The sequence below is a fragment of the Xiphophorus couchianus genome, chromosome 3 (assembly GCF_001444195.1).
Source record: "Xiphophorus couchianus chromosome 3, X_couchianus-1.0, whole genome shotgun sequence".
NCBI classification, from domain to species: domain Eukaryota; kingdom Metazoa; phylum Chordata; class Actinopteri; order Cyprinodontiformes; family Poeciliidae; genus Xiphophorus; species Xiphophorus couchianus.
In genome coordinates this window covers 15985614-16007532 of record NC_040230.1, presented here as the reverse complement: position 1 = coordinate 16007532, position 21919 = coordinate 15985614, and the positions used below count along the sequence as shown (strand labels likewise).

The window sequence follows — 21919 nt, the reverse complement described above, 5'->3', positions numbered from 1 at the left end:
CGTGGTCAGACAGGTAAGAATCGCTACAAAAGCGTTGAACGTTCAGCCATTACTCCGCGATGGTGACTGCGGCAGGTTCAAGGAGGGATCAAACTTTCTGGATTTACCAAGCTCACCTTTGCGCTCAGGTGTCACAGTAAAAGTCATTTCTATTCCTCCTTCGTGTTCCAGCCTCATATCACCCTCCGTGCTGTCCTTCGGTTCAGTGTAGTATCACCGTAGGTTTTTATTTTAGGGTCGTGTTCGTTCAGATGACGGCGCAGGTAGACTACCTGGTGGTGGTTTTCACCGCCACATCTGGATCGAGCGGAGAGCTGCTGGGTTCTGACGAGAAGGACCTGGTCCAGTTGGTTTGGCAGCTGGTCAATGTGAACACCAAAACGGTAAAAACGTCTTCTTACTCTTTAGCTCTGGATGTGGTTCAAGCAGGAAATCCAGTGAATAGAATGGACAGGGAAACTATAAACTAAAACTACACCATGTTAAGAGTTGGAACGACTCTTTAACAAAATGTCAGTTTTGTTCTTTTCTCTAATTATCTGTTTGATTTGAATCCAAAGAAGCAGAGATACTTTTGTGGTAACATGTAAGGATGTTTAACATCTATTATGCTAAATGTCACAAACTAACCGGCTCTTGCTCATGAGAGTTATAATATCTACGTTATGAAGTGATAAAAGGTCACAGTCATTTGGATGTGCGCTATTATTCCATACCGTATAGGTTCCTGGGTAAGCTACTGTTTCAGGACTGACTTGTTTTCTGTCTTTGAACCAGTTGGGCAGGGTGAATGAGATCCTCATTAGGCCTGACCTCTCAGACTCCACAGAGGAAAAATCAGACGAAGATGTAGTGGTTGAGTGTAAGGAGGAGGATGAGTCTTCCTCCGGGGCAGACTGCATGTACACTGCGGCAAGTCTTGACAGCGGTTTAAATATGGTAATGATGTCCTTTGAGTCTTCAACGTCAACTGTCTTGTGACCTGAATTCTTGGTGATAATCAAGTTTTCTTCCAGTAAGCGTCTTGTGCTTTTTTTCTCTTTTCTCTATTTTGTATTTTAGTTCAATCTGCAGCTGACAAATGAGGTGAACAGTGCGGGCGCGGGCACGTCGTTGTGTTTGTGTACAGACGGGCAGCTCCATATCCGTCAAGTGATTCACCCAGAGGCCGCCAGCAAGGTGAGCGAACTGGGTTGGGCTGAACGCCTCCCTGCTGCAGGAACCTCCAGCGTTGCTCTCAGCCGAATTACTCTGAACCTGTCCGATGACACACGCCCCTTGAACATACCGTGCTACACCTGTGCACAGACAGAGAGGCTGAATGCATTCTCCCACAACTGTTACACAGAAAAGAGTAGCAAAGAAGGCGGTGTGTGCCATGCTGGCTTGAGCAAACATGAATGTGATGAATGTAATAAAACAACAGCTGCTAATGGGCTTCTTGTTCACATCCTTTTCTCTGAATGTTCTCCCCTCTTACTAGAACATCCCGGTCCCAGACTGTTTCTACTCTTTCTTTGACTTGCGGAAAGAGTTCAAGAACCACTTCGCCACCTCTGACCTCAAGGCTTTGAATGCACACGTCATGGCAGAGTGTATCCTTTGTTGACATGTTGGTACTGTTTAATATGGAGTCATAAAAATGTCTGGTGTGATTGATTTTATATCACACCTAAATGCTTTAAAACAAAAAACTAATGTTAACAACAAAGATCACAAGAGCAGGATTTCGTATAGGAAAAAAACATCCAAACCACTGTGACTCTATGTGAAAATACAAATTATAAATCCTACATCACATGTGTCTGACCACATTTTTACGCTTCGTTTCTTGGCCACTCCCAGACCTGACGACTGCTGAGGCTGTAGAATCAAGAAAGCAGCGAAGCATGACCTGTCTGACGGCATAAAGTGGGTCAAAAGGTCTCACAAAACTAACCGTCAGGCTCCGATGTAAAGAGTGTCAAAACCGGAAGAGAAACACAGTTAAAATCGTACAGCATTGAGAGAGTTACAACATCTCTCAGGCTTCAGTGAACATCAATAGGAGCCGTTATCCACAAAGGGAGAAAACACAGAACGGTGGCCAGAAGTGACTGGCCGACAAAACTGCCTCATAAGTCCTACAGTTTTCCAGGAGATCACAAAAAATCTAAATAAAAGCGATACACTGCAGGCCTCGGATACGTCTATTAGGATCAGTTGTTAATGATTCAATAATAAGAATGAGACTAAAACCAAGACCAAAACTACCGCTGATTATAAATAAGAAAGACTTGTATCACATTTGGCAAAAATAATCCTTAAGATCCCCAAGACATTTGAAAAAATATTCTGATGAGACGACAGTGAAACCTTTTTTTCGGAGGTTTGAGTCTTGTGTAAAGTTAACGCAGCGTTTCAGAAAGTACAGATTGGAGTAAACAATTAAAAACAAAATGAACGTTTTGGCGTGATGTAGTTACATTCTGATGTGATTGAGATGCTGCGGCTTGACCTCAAAGAGGATATAAAGGCACAAACCGTCTCCAATTTAAGTGATTTAAAAAATATTTCAGCAACTACAGGTGGGCTAAAGTTCTTTCACAAAAACATAAAGTGTATTGCCAGTTTTCATTGCATGGTATTATTTTTCCACATAAGTTAATAAGTGTTTTTTTGGGGGGTTTTTTCCTAAGGGAATTCAGCATTTGAAAACTGCATTTCATATTTCCTCAGGTTCTTTTTCCATATTAACATCTGTTTGATCTGAAAATAACAAAGTTCCAGGTGAAATCTGTAAGGGTGCAAATAATTTTCACTGCACTTTTAGTGTGTTTTTGGTTTCTTCGTTCTGGTTTAATCTGGTGTGAACATCGTACACTCAGCAATAACTCTTTACAGGTTTAAAGCTAGGGTGTTGGCTGCAGAGTAAGAAGTTTTGAAATGCAAATAAGGAAAGAATGGAGCACTTTGCTAAGCCCTAAGAGAAAGAGTGTGTTTAGCCAGTAGGGCTAACCTCACACACCCAGTGGTACAGAAAACCTGACGTCAGTGTTTTAAGTCACCCATCCAGACGTGCTTCTTCCCATTTTTCATTAAACACACCTGTCTGTCTAGATAAGTACTTTCCTTAACTGGATCGTCTTCAGCTCTTAGCCTACCTGTCGATGTGTCCTCCATGTGGGATCCCTCGGCCAATCAGGATCCTCTGTCTGTTCTGCCTGCAGAAGTAGCCGTGCAGCAGGTCCGGCTTATGACCAGCATTATTCTCTCTCTGCTCTCTGAGCCATACTGTGAGTATCTCACACAAGAGGCTAAAAGAAAACTGTACTGTCAACGAGACAGGTTTGCTATTACTGTAGTAGGAGAAGAGAATGACAGCTGCTAATTATGGTATCGAGTTACTTCAACTTTGGTGGATTTTATGTGATAGACGAACACAAAGTAGCACATACTTGTAACGTAGCAATACATGGTACATAATGCCTTCTTCAGAATCCACCCAGAAGAATTACAAAAATAACACATGAATATAGTTTGCTCTAAAGCTATAGAGCAAACTATATTCTGTAGATGTTTAAGGTCGTAGTTCTTCTATCAAGTCTGAAGTCTTCTGCAGCCTCTAACACGTTTCCTCTGTATTTAGCTCCATCTATCTTCCCAACAGCTTTGTCCAGATTCCCTGTCACTTCTGAAGAAAATAATTTCTACACCACAATGCTGCCACCACCACATGTCACATGTGATGTGTCCAGCATGATATTCACTTTGGGTTTTCCTCCCCACGTTATGTTTTGCATGTACTCTATTAAGTTAAACTTTGGTCTCATCTGATCAGGGTGCCTTTGCCTACATGTTTACTGTGTTTGTGCAAAACTGCAACATATTTTCTCAAAAACTGCTTTTTTCCTGTTGCTGTTCTTCCATAAAGGTCAGATTTGTTGTAATGATGGATTGACCAGAGCTTTGTGTATAATATTATATAACATTATCCACTTTAAATTGTCTCCCTGACCTTTCTTATGTGTTCCCTGATCTTCATTATGTTTTTTCACTAATGTGCTCTGGCAAACCTCTGAGGCCTTCATGGAACAGCTGCATGAGATCAAAGTACAAAACCAAGGACTCTATTTATTAATTATTTGAAGAATTTGAATTGGTTAATCTAATTCATAAAATCCAATTAAGTGAATTCAAGTTTTTTACATGACAGAATGTGGAAAAACTCACTTTTGTGAGGGTCTGTATCCTCAAAATGTCCAATCCATGTTTAAGTGTAAAAAACAAAATAAAATATTGAAGTGGGTGATTTTAAAATAGAAAGCAAGAAAAACACAAGCTGCGCCATCTTAAACTATTATACTGACTGTGTTTGATCATCCTTTGCTTTTTCATTCCAGGTAACAGTTTTTCCAACCCAGAGAGAGTAAATGAGAGATTTGAAAGTGGCACTTGGTAAGTGAATTTTTTTTTGCTTATACTCTTTCTAACATTAAAATCAACCCAGGCTGTTTCCTACCAGACTGTATTTGTATGTATGCGTGTCTGCAGCAGTAAGATGGAGAAAGTGTGCGACAACACGGTGATCAGAGCCAGAGGGTTGCCATGGCAGTCTTCTGACCAGGACATCGCTCGGTTCTTTAAAGGCCTCAACATTGCCAAGTATGTTGAAGTGGAAATGGAGTGCAGTCATGCGAGCTTTTATTTAGGATGATCTTTCACTGTATGGTCAATGTTGTATTTTACAGAGGAGGGGCCGCTCTGTGTCTCAACGCTCAGGGGAGGAGGAATGGAGAAGCACTTGTTCGTTTTGTCAGTGAAGAGCACAGAGACTTAGCCTTGCAGAGGCACAAGCACCACATGGGCAACAGATACATTGAGGTAACGGGTCTGGAGGCACCGCTTGAAAAGCCCTTATTCTGTCATGATACACCGATTTTACACTTTCATCTGAAGCCACAAGCACCAAACAGACAACATGTTCGTTTTCAACAACAGGTTTACAAAGCAACGGGAGAAGACTTTCTGAAGATAGCAGGAGGTGAGAAGGAATCATGAATTCATATCATGTATATTTTCTCATTTCTCAGAAGGATTATATGCATCAAGAACAAAAAGCGCCACAAGTGAATAAATACATAATTTCCTAAATCAATATTTATGGACAGGATAATTGAAAACACAAACATTACTTAAATACATGTAGTTATAGCAATTTAAAAGTTTGAGTACTTCATGATAAATAAAAATAAATGTCCAAATTATTGTATAAAATAAAAATGTCCTATTTGCTGAAATTATATGTTATTATTTTAGTATTTATTTAGTTATTGGGAAGGTATCTTTTTTTGTATTTACACATTTTTTCAAATGCTGACACATCCCTTTTATTTATTTAACATATTTAATAGTGTGTAATTAAAACTATTGCATACATAAATTTGTATTTGATAAATTATTTTTTTGTAGTGTAGTGGCACTTTTAACCCTTGATGCTGAAGAAACATGAAATAATTTAATCTATTGAGAGAAAAAAGATTATAAATGCATTTTAGTGAGTAAAGTACATATTTTAAGGAATAATTTAATATGTTCACCATGCACACATTTCCAGTTTGATTAATTTGGTATCTTCCACTGACCAAACAGTTTTCCATGCATAATATTTTTCATGCAGATCATGAAACGGATGAGAATGAGCTTCATGTATTAACAAAAGGTCTTTTTTTAAGTAATAATTTCACCATTGTTTTTTTGTGTTTTGTTGGGTGCCATTTTGGAATATCTGTCTGCTTCTTTAATCATTACAGCAACAAAATAAACTTTAATTGTGACAGCAACACAATCAATCTTATTCATTTTTGTTTTAGTTTTTGGTTCCCATGCAACCACCATTTTTGAAAACTTTCTGGATGCATCTCTCCAAAGGGGAAAGAATATTAGTGGAAAAAATGCACCATTTGTTTGCTATATTTAAATAGGAAATTGCATTCCTGCATTTTTCTGTTCACGTTGTAATAAAAGGCTGGTTTAGTTGAAGTCCTGAGGACATTTGATGGTGCTGCTGCCCCTGCAGATTCCTGAATGTAATAGTTGTCATAACTCAAATTTTTGAAAAACATAAAGGTGAAATTATGCCCACATTTTAAAATGTCATGCACTTTGGTAAACTGTAGCCCACTAATTAACATTTCCATAACGTGTGTTTTGTTCCAATTATTTTAGAGAAAACTTATAATTTGCAGATTGAATTGTCAGCTATGACTCAACTGTGGCATTTGGTTATTAATGTTAATAACATCTTTTACAAGAGCTGCAGAATGAACCTCACAATAACATGCTAGGAGAAATTTTGAATGATGAAGACGATAAAGTCAAGTTTAACTTGCTCCTGGTGTGACTTCCACAAAAACCCATTTTAATTCCCGACCTCGTGCTATTTCTGTGCTTCTTTTCTTTCGCTTTTTCTCTCAGCACTTTTTCCTGTCCAGCAACTGATGAATATAAGCTTCAAAACCTTTAGGAAATATTCACACTGCAGTCCATAAAGGAGAACATAATGTGTTGTGAGTTTGGCTAAATCTTCTTGTGTCCCATCAGGTACCTCAAACGAGGTGGCAATGTTCCTGTCCCGTGAGGACCAGATCATAGTGAGGATGCGAGGACTCCCCTTCAACGCCACGCACGACGACGTTCTCAGATTTTTCTCACCAGAGGACGGCTCTAAAGAGACGTGTCCCATCAGCGGAGGGAAGGACGGCATCCTCTTCGTCCGCTACCCGGACGGACGACCGACGGGAGACGCTTTTGTGTTATTTGCCTGCGAGGAGCACGCTCAGTGCGCTCTGAGGAAACACAAGGAGCTCCTGGGGAAGAGATACATTGAGCTGTTCAAAAGCACGGCAGCGGAGGTGCAGCAGGTATGTCAGGGTGTGACGAGGTTTTGATTCTCCTAGCAGTTTAAACAGAGTGGCGGGTCTGGTTGCCTTGTGGTGTCAGTGGAAGGTTTGAGGAAAATAAAGGAAAAATAAGGTGTATCATGCATATTAGACTTGTATTGTCTAATGTGTTGTTAAAGGTGCAGAATATAACTAGAGTAAGCATTCATAACAGGATATGCTAGCTACAGTGTAGCTTAGAGCTACAGAGGTGGGGATGAGCAGCGCCACATGGAGCGGTGATTGGCAACACTAAGACCCTACGGGGGAAAGTCAGAGGAACTCATTTTCCCACAGATAATTTGTCTCAAAACATAATGCCATGACATAGTGACAGTTTCAACAAATATATAGAAATATATTTTTTCTAAAAGTTATATACTGCAGCATTAAAGCTACTAATTGGATGATCAGGAAGAGGCTAGGATAATAATGAGTAGAAAACCACTGAAGAGTTATTATTCGTTCTTTTGTTTCTTACCTTTTGGGGTTTTTTCAGTTTTAAATTGTGTTTATGCTTGTGGCTATCAGGTATTGTAGCAATGTAAGGGTGTAGCTTTAACAAAGCCTTACACCTGCATCCTACCTGTGTGTTTGCAAACAAACTTCTTCCTTTTCTGCATCCTGCACTCCCTCACTCTGTCTATTGAGGTTCTAATGTTCAATTTCCTATCTCTCATGACTGGTGCACCTACTGCCCATAACTATATATCTATGCAGAGGCCTTTCCTCTTGTATACGAGCCTGTGGGGCCTTTATCTGTCTTCTCCAGAAATGCAAACATGCTGGTGTCCTGTTGGCTGCAGGCCAGCTCCTGTTTGACAACGCGACATATTTAAACACAGCATTGCCTCGGCTTTCATTGCCTCCTTAGTTCTGCCATGTAGGTGTTTCATTGTTGGGTTTAAACTAATAACAGCAGATCTGAGTTATCATTTGACTGTTTTATCTAAAAAGCATCTCAGGCAAACAAGGAAATCCTAATCCAGAATGAGAACTTCAAGTTGAGAATCTCATGTCAAACCTTGTGTGCATTTCAGGTGTTGAACCGGTACTCCTCCGCCCCTCTGATCCCTGTTGCCCCAGCCCCCCTGGTGTCAGTGCTGCCCACGGTTTCTCTCCTGCCTCCTCCTGGCGGTGTGAGGGACTGCCTCAGGCTGAGGGGACTACCGTACACGGCGAGCATTGAGGATATCCTCTCCTTCCTGGGCGAGTTTACACAAGATGTCAGACAACATGGTGTGCACATGGTGCTCAACCAGCAGGTACATGCAGCAACCATCTTGACACACCCTGTGCTCACATATTTTCTTGCACAAATTTCCAAAATTATACATTCAACATAAACTTTATTATCACTGTGTCACTGTTTCTTTGAGAGGATGGTTTGTTTCTGTCTTTCAAAAGTGCTTGTCTCTCCAAATAATAAGCAATTAAGTAGAATATGTAGTAGTAAAAGATTCATATAAAACACAATAACAAATTTGAACTGCAAGGTGTTTCAAAAGTGCAAACCATCCTTATTGAGACATGCAAATGTTCTTCCCAGCACACTTCTCTTGTATCTCTCAAAGGCCAATTTAATGCTTCATTTTGCATTTTAGAGCATCAATTTTAAGAAATAATTGGTAGCAATGAAGGTAAATAAAATGTGATAACCATTGTCTAAGATGAAGTTTTGCATTCATAATCCCCTCGTGTTCAGCCTGTACTAATCTGTACTAATAAACAAAAATATGTTAAATTTCAAGCTGGTATGACTGCTGTGGAAATCCAGGGAGTCAACTTGGACACAAAGTTTCAAAACTTCTCTTAAAATATCCAAATAGTCCATATTTTCCATTCCACTAGATCAGACATTTTTCTGACTGAACAGTTGTTTTTCTCCATCGTTTCATTAGCCTACCATCAAAATGTAGTTGAGTTTTAAAAAAGTGAAGAACTTGAAGATGAATGTGAAGTTTCACATTAATTTAATAAATATGTCTTGAAAATATGAGCTTCATAAAAACTGATGGGTTCTTTTAAGTTCAGATTTATGCTTTCATTCAAAAGCCATTCCCACTTAGATCATTCATCATCATTTTTGAGGCGTTGTCTGATTGCCTGAGGCTGCAGGTGATGTGAAAATACTCTCAGTTTTTGCAAAAATAATCCCCTCAACACTGTTGGTTCTTGCTGCTGTAGATCGGGTTCCAGATCATGTTTGTAGTCTGGGACATAAATTTAATCTGCTACAACATCTCAGATTAGCCACACTACCCTTAACTTTAACTTTAGTGTAAGTAGTCTTCCCAGTTTTAGAAATTATTTGTCTTTTTTATGTTTGTTTTCATCTCTAGGTAAGAGATGTACATTTCTTGGCCGTTCAGTTTTAAGGCTACACCGAGATTTTACTTTACTGAATTTTTGTAGAACGCAGCAAAACTATTATTAACAGTACTGGGTTTTCTGGATCCTGTCTGATCCAGTCCAATGAGTTGATTAATATAAAGCTTATGAAATTGTAACTTATGTTTCAGAATCTTCTGTGCCTCTACAGGCTCGAACCCATAAAGATTAAAATGATATGAATTAAAAAGGGCTTTTTTTAAGTGGGCGTAAATGTAAGTAAATAAACAGGATTTTGTGGATCATTCAGTGAATCTGAAGTTTGTGTGCCACTGTACTGAATAGTGCATGTGTGGTGTGATCTAGAGCAGTGTTTCCCAGCCCTGGTCCTCAAGGCACATTGTCCTACATGTTTTAGAAGTTTCCCTTCTTCAATGTGCCTGATTCAACTGATTGCAGTTCAACACACGCCTGTTATTCAGTCACCAATTGAAATCAGCTGGACTGAAGCAAGGAAATACCTAAAACATGCAGGGCAGTGTGCCTTGAGGACCAGGGTTGGGAAACACTGATCTAGAGTGTGTAATTCACAGTGTTCAGCTGCATCTGGGACGTGTATGTTACTGCTGCTCTGTATCTTTGATACTTTGATACAACAGCCTAGCTAGGAATGAATTTTAAAGTCACTCTGAGTGGCCTCCAGTGGGCAAATAATTATTAGCCAAATTATTTGGAAAATCACTTTCAGTTTCAATTTTCTGGCATGCCGAGGTGAGTGAGCGATCAACAGTGCAGACAGAAAAGTGAAGTGGAAGACCAAGTGCTGTTGTTATCGGATAATTTCTGTGATTTCTGTGCCTCTGCTGGGACTAACCAATGAAGTATCAAATGTCTCTTTGATATGACACATTTCCTCTCTCCGCTGTGTTTGCAGGGCCGTCCGTCGGGCGACTGCTTCATCCAGATGACCTCAGCAGAGCGGGTGCTGCAGGCCTCGCAGCGGCTCCACAAACACGTGATGTCCAGCCAGCGCGGCACGAACAGCCGCTACGTGGAAGTGTTTCCCTGCAGCACTGACGAGATGGGCTTGGTGCTGATGGGAGGCTCGCTCTCACACACGCACACACACGCACACACCCGGAGCAGGAGTGGGACAGGGCTCAGCCCGCCGCCATGTAAGTCCAGACGTAAGTGCTGCTGGGAGCTGGGGGTGCTTCGGGTCTGCAGGGTTGGTGAGCTCCTGCCGGGGTGGCAGAGTTGCTGGTTTTTCCTCCAATCTAGATCTGTGGGAGGATGTGGGAAGGATTCATACTCTGAGTGTGTGTGTGTGTGTGCGTGTGTATCAACGTGAGACTGAGTCTTCTTGTTTTAATTTAGTATGATCACTACACCCATTTGCATGTAATGATGATACTGTTTTTAATACATTCCTTCACTTTTCACTCTGATTGGATACTGTAGTGTAATTTTCCATCGGCATGTTTGTTACTCGTTTCTGATTCCTTTACTTTACCACTGCTGAACTGATTCACAAAGATCTGAAAGGCTCCGAAAAGTGTAAGCAAAGCAGTTCCTCAACAAGCTCAGAATACGGCAACGCGGCTTACAGTTTTCTGATCCCGTCGGATCGGTAGTGGTGGTCCTGGGATTTAGCCTCAGCAGACAAGCATACGTTAGGTGTGTGCGCCTCCTGTGCTTGTCCAATCAGGATCTGTGCGAGGGGTGGGCAGAGCTGCTGCGTAGATGTGCTTTGGTCTCAGTGTCTGTTCACAATTAAAACTGGTTTGATAGCTGATGAATTTCTGATTTATGGTGCAAATGATTATGTCAGTAGAAGCAATATTACATGCTTTAGTTGGAATGAGTTCAGCTTATTTTGAGATGAATTTTTTATAGATAATTTATATAAATAAGAAAATATTTACTGTAATTAGATTACATACATTACACAGAGTGATATATTCAAAATATTTCTTATGTTCATTTTGATTATTGTTGTTTTTAGCTAGCGATAATACTTTTTTTTCAGAAATTAATATTACATAAAAATATATAAGGCCAAAGTAATCATATTTCCACATGGAGGATAAGCCACAAAAATATCATTTCTAAGTAAGCTGGCTGTTGACAGAGCGATTGGAGGGATAAAAAGCATATAAATGGAAAGTTAAGGGGAAGAAAAAAGTCTGGTAGATTAAGGTCCCATAAGAAACAGGGCTAACTAAAGCTTTTTGAGGTTTATAAAGCAAAGCCCACTCAAAATTCTGGGCGAGATTTACAAGACATGGACTGCACCAGAGTCGTTTCCCACACTACGAACCCAGGACAGGACATACAACTGTCCCTGACAACTATAAACATTCTCACCTGGGTTAAAGAGAAGAAGAACTGTTGCACAGCGGTCCATTATCATCTTTTGAGATACATGAGATTTTATATAAAAATAGAGTTCACAGTCTGAAAGCGGAGTGGAGAGGTAGAAAATCCATGTAGCAGGAGGACAGATCAGGTTTAATGACCAGTGATCTCTGTGCTGGACTGACCAACAAACTGGCCTGACCTAAACCCCGCAGCAGCAGCAGAGGCTGATTTTCTCTACACCACGCTGCATTGAGTCAGTGTTTTATGCAAACAGAGTATTTTCATTAGTCTCTTGCAATATTCTTACTTTGTTGGATTTTTGTTGTAAAGCATAATATTACTAATTTACTCAAACATACAGTTGAAACACACCAATCGTGGAAGCAATATGTCATAAAAGAGTTTTGCTTTTTAAAATAAATTACTGAAGCAATTTAACCTCTTTATTTTACTCTAAAATATTGGGATATGTAAATCTAAAATAGCTTTTTAAGACTTATTAATTTAAATAGCTTCTTGCTGCTGGGATTGTTCAGTGTCGTTCTCATGTAAATTGGTCTATGAGGAATTAGGAAAAGAGCAAAAGCTTCTGATTTCTAATCAATCAGATCAATCATAATCTAATTAAAAAGATTTTTTTGAAGGTTTAAACTGTGATTTCTTTAAATCTTTTACATTACACAGAAAAATGCATGCATCACATGCACAATAAAGACATCAGTGGTTATTGCATGAGCTCCTCTCTCAACATCAAACAATTACCTCACTTCACCACCACGACTCCCCTTTCCTCCAGGTTTGATGGATTTTATATTTCTGTTTCTGTCCTTGTTCCTCCATTATTTTAGGTTTATCTCCTCCATCGTACTCTTTCACTCCAGTTCAACAAATCCTCCCCACGGACGCTGCTGCAGCTGCAGCTGCAGCCGCTGCTGCCCTTTACCCTCCTATGGGGCAGATGTTGCTGGCACCTCGCCCCCTGCACCCTGGACATCCTTACTACCCCGCATCAGCTCAACTGTACATGAACTACAGTGCTTACTACCCCAGGTAAAAAAAAACCTAAACAATTAGAGGTTAAAAATAAACAAAAACATTGTTAAATCTTGGAAACAATTGTTTGTGGTCATAATTTTCAGCCATATTCCTTCAAAATGTGTGTATGTGTATGAATAGAAGATATTTTTTTGATACTGTAAGCTGCTGCTGAGTTCATGAACATTTTAGGCAAACATAAACCTTGGCTTCAGCCTATTTCTTTTTTTGGTAAATTATGGGCTTCTGAAGGTGTTTTCTTTTCTGTGTGTAATGTTGATAATTTACCAAACTAAAGTGAAACTGAACTGAAAATGCTGTCAAATTTAAAGCTTTATGAAATAAATAGGGCGCCCCATTAAATATTTAGTTATTTAAGAAAATATTCACATATTGATGTGAATCTTTTTTTATTTATCTCTTGAAAAAGTGATTTAAAAATCAAACCTTAATTTACTCATTAACAAAAAATATCAACAAAAATGTGTTTTCTGCCTGAGGCAAAAGTTCTTCTTGTCCCTATCCAGCAGACTTTGAGGAAAGTTTGCTTCACTCTGTGCGGTACCAAAACATTTTTATGTTATTTATCTCTCTAGTGAACACTGGTCCAGACATTTTTGTCTTTTTCAAGATTCTCAAACTTCATTCTGACCCTCATGTTGTTCTTAGAGAGCAATGGTTTTGTTTTTTCACATCTCTAAGGAAAGTTAAACTTGTTCAGTCTGTTTTTGATTGCCTGTTTGGGGTTCATGTAGGATCTTGCTTTTACTCATGATGTTCACTCTTACTTCAGTAGTCAGGAGTGCAGAAAGCTACATATCTGAGGTTCATATGGGGCATTTCTACATCAGTATGCTGAGTGTTAAAGAAACATTTTATTTTGCACATTTTTCTACTCCCATTTGTCTCAACTGCTTTTAAAAACAGCCCAAGAACTTAAAAAACATCCAGCTGTTCTTAGGCAATAAGTTAATGTTTTTTGGTGTCTGGAAAAAGAACCATTTCAAAAACCTCCCAATTGATAAGTCACATTTCACAGCAACTACGCCGTTACCTAGTAACCCCCGTGGAGCTCCGCCCATCACCTAATAACCGAAGAGGAGCTCCAGGACGTTTGGTCAACTGGTTTTACCGCTTTGTGCGCTGTACAATGGCTGCTGGAGTGTTTTGTTGTTGATTTACTGTCTAGAGTAAATCAACTGCATCCTAGTTGATTATACAAGATGCCCTACTTCTGCTTTTCAAAGATGTGTGGTATAATTGCGCATTATTTTCTTGTTGGGATATAAATGTTGAGTTTATACCCCAAAAACTAATTTTAAATCCAAATGAGCTGCTGCTGGCAGCTCATTTGGATTTAAAGTGACAAGACACCATAAAACATCTCATTCTGAAAAGAGTTCAAAATAGACAGAACTGACCAGACTAAAATCTAATTATTTTTTCAAAAATTGCAATGAATATGTATATCCCAGAAAGAGATATAAGTGGTCCTTTAATAATTTCATGAAAATTTGACTGAAAATGTATCTTTTTCAGTTTTTTATGGGTTTGTATTACTTAAGCCTTTCACTATTGTTAGCATTGTTATTAAATGTAGACATATGTTGGAAAAGCATCTATTTTTTCCACATGATTGTATGGGATAAACTATCACTGCACATCACCTGGTCACAGTTAATTTGGAGGACAGATGAAGCTAAATGCAGAGCGATCACGTATTAGAGACTTTAGACTGGAGCGGCGCTCACGTTGTTAGATCTGCTCTAGTCTCCAGAAATAAAAGACGTTAATTGCAGAGAAATGTGAACGTTTAGTCTGAGGTTGAAATGCTTCTTGTCAAGGAGAAAGACTGGGACAAGGGTGGTTAATAACTGCAGACCGTGTTATCACGGAGCTTGGTAAACATGAAGTGACCTCTGTTTCTGCCAGGACGGTCATTATGAAGGCACTTAAAGACAACACCCAGAGTCCCTCCCAGTTTTATGCTTTTCTTCCCGCTGCTTAGTTAGTGTGTGTTTTAGTTTCTGAGAATAAGCCAGTTTTTTTTTTTTCTTTTTCATTTGGAACCTCGACGTGAAATAAGATTAATTTCACTTTTTTATTTTCCCAGTCCTCCTGGCTCGCCTACAACTCTGGGTTTCTTCCCGGCCCATTCCTCCATGTCTTCCCCCGGAGGGTTGGTGCGGATGCCTGGCCTGCCCTACAATGGCAGCGGCGTTAAAGAGCTCATCAGCGCTGTGCAGGGATATCAGGTAAGAACCAGCTCTCTGCGTTCACATTGCACATTTATATTTATATATATATATATATATATATAGATAGATAGATATACTGTAGATATAGATATAATCTCTACCTTCAGTGTTCACACACCTCTCTGTAAGCAGCAAGTGTTTTATTCAAATCTTCTGGTATTATGGGTGTGGACTGTTAGGCATCCAGTGCGGTTGCCTAGAGGCTATCAAACTAGTTTATCCTGTCTCCTCTCCCTGCTCTGTCACACATGCACTGCTGCTTGCTTTGACTTGAACTGGAGTGACTCAAGTTGTTGTTTAAATCAGGAGTGGCGTCAAGAAACTTGGGGAAAAGATATAAGAAAAATTATTTTGTCATTTAGAGCAGGGGTGCTGCAAAGGTAGAGTGGGTAAACTGCATGACGTTAAAAAAAAATCAGAATATCATCCATCCCGTCACTTGATTGACATACAGATCAGCCGGTAATGTTTCCTTTAGTTGTTTCCCAACAGCCATTATAATAAAGAAGAAGAAGTAGAGAGTTTTTTCTGATGCTTAAGTCGCTGTGCATCTGAAAACGGTGGCGCAAAGTTCATCAAAATTGGCTGGACAACGAGTTACGTCCAATTTTTAGCCCCATTTTTTAACTCTTGATCGTAAGAAAGGGAATAAAAATGATTGGGGGATAAAACTTATCATTTTCATATGGAAAGAAACATACAAAGATTTCACAATATACTTATGAGTTAATAAATGTTTTAACTTTTTGTAGCAGGTTTATCAGTTTGACTTAGTATCACTGTTTGTATCCCTGATTTAGAGTTTAAACTAAACATTTTTCCTGCTTAATTTTAGACCCTTGTTGAGTTTAATGGCTAAATGTGTCTATGTTATACCCCTCCTTTCATCACGACACAGTATGCTCCAGAGGATGCTCTCATCCACGCTCATGGGGCCGTGCACGCTCACGACCCGGCTAGGACGTTGCTTACGCAGCCCAAAGAATGGGTGTGTATTTAAGGTGTCTGAGGCAGGTGGCAGGTAAGGATTGGCTGAGGGCTTAGTTAGGGGGAATTACTTTAGACTCAGCTTTTAGAGATGGCTTGACTTTTCACTAAGGGTTTCTGGGCTCAATATGACAACGCTGGAGGATTAAAGGAGATTTCTTGGATTCTATTTCACCTTTTCGGATCGTTTTAATTTTTCCTCTTTGTTTAATATTGAGTGGTGTGTTGCTGTCCTACTGAATGTTTTTTACTCAGTGCAGGGATAGTAAAATGAGAGAACTGACTGTTCACTTACACCCCCCTCTCAACCCTGGAACATGAAACCTTATACAACAAAACCAAAGCCGTCGACGGATGAAGTGTGTTTGTCTGGAGAAAAGCTTGTTATTATCTCATCTCATTTTAAATCTGCTACAATTTCACACAGAGGAATTCAAACAAATATTTCTCAACCAATATGCTGTGTGTTGGGTGTTGTGGATCAGCACTGAGTGAATGGTTGAGTCAGGAGCTTTTAGCAGCTCAGCTGTGATTCACACCTACAGTCTAATTAGAAACACATTGGAAGCCTTAGAACAAAAATCTGACTTCTCGGTGGGAAATAATAGCGCGCTGAGCTATTAGCATAATGATGGCGCATTTTCATGCGGAAATGACTCACGTCGGAGCTCCAGGAGGGCTTGTTGGAGGAATCTGAGCTTTTTTACATTATAAGAAGAGTCAGCCCAAGATCGAGGGGGCTGTTAGGGTATTTAACACTGGAGAATTGCCCCATAGAAATGATACGCGTCTTCCTGTAAGTGGCATGCGCAGAAGAACTTTAGTAATTATTTATTACATCCCACAAAAAATTTAAATTTTATTATTGGAGACCATAAAAAACAATATATGCTAAGAATAATAACCTTCATGAAACACAGTGTACTTGAAGTGCACTTTAAAATAAACCTCAACATCAGTATTTATTTTTAAATATCCGAAATCCTGCCGTGACATTTCCTGTTTTATCCACAGTTTTCCACTTCATGATGTTTATGATTTTTACATAGTTATGAGGCAAACTGCTGCTGCGCAAGTTACTCAACAAGCTGTTGCTAGGAAACCACAAGTTACTCAACAAGCTGTTGCTAGGTAACCAAAGTGTCAGTTGGTTGATGCCACCAGTCTGGTTTAGCTGGCTGTGAGAGCTTGAGCTGCTAAAGCCTTTTCTCTGCCTACATCTCCCAGAATGCTATGTAGTTCTGGATCAGAGTTCAGTTAATATTGTATATATTGGATATTCTATCAGAATATTTTATCTGTTGATACTGATCATGTGTCCGTCCCAGATTACCATGTAAAATGGAGCCTCATCCCTCCACACAGCAACACAGCTTTGGCCTAAAACCCTTAGAACAGACATAATCTGCATTTTATTTGCATGTATTGCAATAAAGATGCGCCACAGCATTCTGGTCGCCATTTTGGCATAAAGCTGGATCTACTCTTGTTTTTCTGTGTTTTACGCCTGCGTTTTATGGTTCAGCCAAACAATTATATCAACGTTACATCACCAAATATATTTGGCTTAACTCTCACAAAAGCAACTTCAAGTTATTTAATAAACAAATGGCAGTGTATATGTTGTGGACACAAAGTTTATTTTTCGAACTTACTCATTGAGTCTGAATTCAATTCAGTACAAACTCTGATTTTAAATGGTCGTGTTTAAACACAGCCAAGGAAAACCGCTTATTTAGATTCACTTTCAGGAATTATTAAAATAGGGAAATTATTTTATTTTTGTCCAACTATGACCGTCATGAAGATTTAAATGCACTAATTTTTGTTATTTAAGTGTGATATTCAGGAAATACATTTCAGAGTAATGACAAACGGAGCCACAGATCTGAAGTTCTCACATCTTTGTAACAAACCTAAGCTGCCTTAAGCAGCCGCCTAGTTTGCTTATGACTTGGACTGGCTTTGATTTCAGTCAGTATAAACTGACATAAGTCTAATCTCCTGCACTTTAAAGTTTGACCTGCATATCAACGCCGAGGGTTTAATGAACAGTCAGTTGACGGTGTCGTAGCGCTCTAGGCTAATGGACGGGTCCCACGACAGATGTGGCCTTCAGGCAGTTGAGGAGGTGGCGGGTTACATCTGGCTCTGGTGGAAGGGCTTCTTTTTGTACTTTTGTTACCTTTTTTTTCCTCTAACTCTTATTTGTCTTTCTGTGTCCCGTTTTCTCCCCCTTCTGCCCTCCTTCCAGGGTCCTGTGGAGTCTGTTTCTCTGCTGAACAGCAGTCTCATGGGTCAGACCGGCGGAGGAGAAACTCCTCTTATGTCCCTCCCTCTCATCACAAAGCCCGGGGGCCACCAGTACCTGGATCTGACACTACTGTAGCGTCGCACAAAAACAAAGTCATGTGTATGTGACAATGACTTGTTAGTTTGTGTTTTTAAAAATAGTCTTTTAGAAATCTTATTTATATTATTAGGTTCAAAAATTAATGTATTTTATACCAAATTTACTGCAGCTTTAGCCAAAAATAGCATTTTTTATATATATATCTTGCACATTTTCTGTATGTTTAAAAGCTTTATAGAGATTTTTTTAAACCTGTTAAGTTACTAGAATCATTATACCTGCCAGACAAACTAGAGAAGTATAATCTAGTAGCAACTGAGCTCAATCTTTTCTCCAAGCTTTTCTGTGAAGAGTGAAAGTGACTGTGTGAAAGAGATGTCATTGTGAATATTATGCATGAATATTGTGTTTATATGCATATGGAGACAAGTATGCAGTGATTGTATTGGAAGCTGTAGTGCATAAAGAAGTACTGTAGTAAAACTTAAGATGTTTACATAATGCTAAATACCAATGCACTGCTAACGAGTAGAAATGTAAAGAGAAATAAAGATGCAGTGTCTTCTGATGGCAAACATTTGCTAAGGGTGGTTCAGATCCAGAAAACAACAAAAGTGGCAGATTAACGGTGGGATTTTCAGAGAACAATAGAAATGAAGCTTGCAAAACAAAGTCAAACAAACCTGGATGGCTCTCTGGTTGCAGCATCCAGGAAATCTGCAAGTTTAATGCAAGACATGCAAATACAGATCCATCTCAATAAATATGAATATTATTTAAAAGGTCATTTTTATCAGCAGTTTGGTTCAAAACCTATACATTAGATTGATTCATTGTAAACATTTTTAAGTGTTTAAGGCTAATGAAAACACAAAATGTTTTTACAAAAAGTACAGAAATATTTTTATATTTTGCAGTTGATAGTTTTCCTTCAGTAACTGAGAGCCTCCACAAAGCGGATTAGCCACAAACGATTACTGCCAAACAAGAGGTCTTGTATCAAGGCTTCTTAATTTAAGGTTAAGTGGAAGAAAAAAGTGTGGTAAAAAGTGGCACACAACCCCCAGAGCTAACTTTCTCCCTTTTTGAAAATTATGAAGAAAAATGTTTTAAAGAGATTTCGGTGGGATTCACAATTCGTGGGAGAAACGCAGAAATATGCAGGATGCGGACGACAGCTGCCACATTCATTGTATTCAACCTGATTTGTCAGAAACATGTTACCTGGGAGGAAGAGAAAGGAGTAAGTTATTTTCCTCAAATGAAAGGTAAAGAAGCTGATTGTTCAGAGTGCTGCCTCCATTCAAAATGAAGGAAAGCTTAGTGGATGGAAAAACTGAGATGGACAAGCAAACGGAGTGACATGTCTCTATTTAAAACGTTTTCATATTTGGTCTAAATTTTGGGTTCTCATTAAGCCATCATCAAAATGATCAGAAAAAGACACTTGAAATATGATTTTCACCGTTTGACTGAAGTCACTGAATTTAATTTCCATTGGCATTTTGTTTTATTGAGATGCACCTGTATTATTCTTACTCACTTCAGCAGAGTTCAATCTTCTGGATACACATCTTATCCTGTTTCTGGACACTGTAGTATCACTGTGGTTTATTTTGTTTCATGGACATCCGAACCTTTAATTTATGCAGAAATAATTCTGTCTTGTGAAAACTCAAACACCGGTGTCTTTATTAATGCTGGCGTTGTTTTACCCACAACACATCCCCCCTGTTGGGTATCTGGATCAACAATACTGTGAGTGTGTCTGACTCAGCATCAGACTCGCTTCACAGAAATGTAACGTCTCTCGTCCTTTTCATTGTTTCTATTTTTGTAGGTTAATGCCAACGCTGCTTTAGCCTCTTGGTTTCTGCTCCTTCGACATTTGATTCTCTGTGCCTTAACCCCAAAGTTTGCTTTAATCCAGATTTACTGACTCAAACGAATTAATCTCGGGAGTTCAAGGAGGTCCCTGTTCGATTTCATTACCTGTTCTTATGATCCAACGTGTCCCGTCTTCTCTCCACCATCTGCAGTGACACTGTGGAATATGATTGAACAAATCCTGTTCCCTGTTATCTCTTTAAATTGTTTGTATATTTTTTTTAGAAACTTTGCTAACCGAAGGACATGTTTGACATGTGTCTTATAAATTTTGTCATGTGTGCCATGCAGAATTAATGTTTAGAATCAATATTTTCTGTAAACATGTGTCCAAAAGCAGAAAGTCCTGCTTTAGACATGCTGAAAAAAAAAAAAAAAAAACCTGAACAATAAACATAACGTTGTGAATTTGCCAGCCTCCTTCTGCTTGATTTGAGCTGTTCTGTGTTTAAAGTGGAGGAGCACAAACACTCAGGTGGCGCCGTTCAGTGACAGAATGTGACTCAAGGCGAAACTGTGGGAACTCCCTCACACTGTCCTCAGTGATTATCTCTGAGTTTCCACACACACACACACACACGCTTCAGCCAAAACAAAAGAAGGCCATTGTCACTTAGACACACTGAACACATTGTAGTGAGAGGATGGTCTTTCTTCCTCTGGGTGGAAAGGTGGAGAATGGAGAGATCAGGAAGTGGGAAGAGAGAAGGAAGATGGAGAAAAACAAGATCTCAGACCCCCTCAGGGCAGATTTGATATTGTGTAATTTAATCCCGGGTGCCCCACCCTGCCTGATCCCTTTAAAAAACACACACACACCCACCCACACACACACACCCCTACTCAGAGAACAGCACCACGTCTAAACTACCTTTACATTATTATATCTGCAACAAACTTCAAACTATCTGCTTTTAAAATATCAACTTTCAACATTTTTATCAGCAGATAGTTGGACTGAGAAACGCGTAAACTACGAGACGCTAAGCAGAGCTCAGTTTTCACACAATGTAATTTACTTTTAGGTCAATTTAATTTTTTCAGTACTAGTTTAAGTCCTCTGTAAGGATTAATAGTTAATTTATGCTAATCTATTTCTAGTTTCTATTGACTATATGTGACTCAAGATTACCTTAATGATTGATTTTGATTTTGATGCACTGAATAAAAGTTGGTTTTCAAGAGAAATGTGACAATATGTTTCTAATTACTTTTACAAAAGATCTTAAAGCCATTCTAACTTTATGGTGTATTCACAGACCTTTAACTTTTACAAACTTTGACACATTAAAACCACAAACTTCAATTAATTTAATTGGGATTTTATGTTACAGTGTTCCTTTGTATTCAGTGGCCTTTTAATTTGTAAATCCAGTGCAACCAGTAGTGGTTGCACTGGATTTACAGCAGACAGGTCAGACAGAGAGAGGGAGAGTATTAATTAGAGAAGCAGATAAGAGGTCACCTAACTAACTGACTGGACTTAAATATGACTTCGAGTAACTGTGGAGGAGCTGCAGAGATTTATATCTCAGATTTAAGTAACTTGCCTTAAATCTGCTTCTTTTTTTGTCAGACATTTAGAGGTGACCTGGCTGGTGGTGTCCAGATCATTATCTGCTGCACAACCAAACTGTACTTGAGTTTAAGTTCAGTCGATCAATCAATCAATCAAATTTTATTTGTATAGCACATTTCAGCAGCAAGGCATTTCAAAGTGCTTTACATCATTACAAACACAGAATCACAATGCAACATAGAATCAATCATTAAGTCAAGTTCCATCA

At 39.1% G+C, this 21919-nt stretch overlaps 1 protein-coding gene across 4 annotated transcripts; it reads left to right on the top strand.

Annotated features, from left to right (window-relative positions):
• The first annotated feature begins 36 nt into the window (after window positions 1–36).
• Window positions 37–20544, top strand: esrp1 (epithelial splicing regulatory protein 1). Of its 4 annotated transcripts, none has more exons than XM_028012052.1 (16): window positions 37–383; window positions 778–939; window positions 1063–1179; window positions 1484–1595; window positions 3132–3275; window positions 4383–4437; window positions 4534–4644; window positions 4731–4863; window positions 4981–5023; window positions 6583–6902; window positions 7961–8185; window positions 10186–10426; window positions 12461–12662; window positions 14761–14902; window positions 15804–15893; window positions 18147–20544. In XM_028012052.1, the coding sequence occupies exons 1-16, from the start codon at window positions 252–254 to the stop codon at window positions 18279–18281; spliced, it is 2364 nt and encodes a 787-aa protein (XP_027867853.1). In that variant the 5' UTR covers window positions 37–251; the 3' UTR covers window positions 18282–20544. The 4 variants fall into 4 exon arrangements, with proteins under 4 accessions (XP_027867853.1, XP_027867852.1, XP_027867855.1 ...); XM_028012051.1 differs by having other exon boundaries at window positions 10186–10438; XM_028012054.1 differs by having other exon boundaries at window positions 10186–10438; window positions 15804–15926; window positions 18147–18205.
• Window positions 20545–21919: the final 1375 nt, after the last annotated feature.

Excerpts from the sequence above, each read along its gene's own strand:
- esrp1 (XM_028012051.1), top strand. The coding sequence starts at position 252 with ATGACGGCGCAGGTAGACTACCTGGTGGTGGTTTTCACCGCCACATCT. Across the intron at positions 3,276-4,382 it reads TCTGCTCTCTGAGCCATACT|GTAACAGTTTTTCCAACCCA; the intron begins GTGAGTATCTCA and ends TTTTCATTCCAG. Across the intron at positions 4,645-4,730 it reads AAAGGCCTCAACATTGCCAA|AGGAGGGGCCGCTCTGTGTC; the intron begins GTATGTTGAAGT and ends TGTATTTTACAG.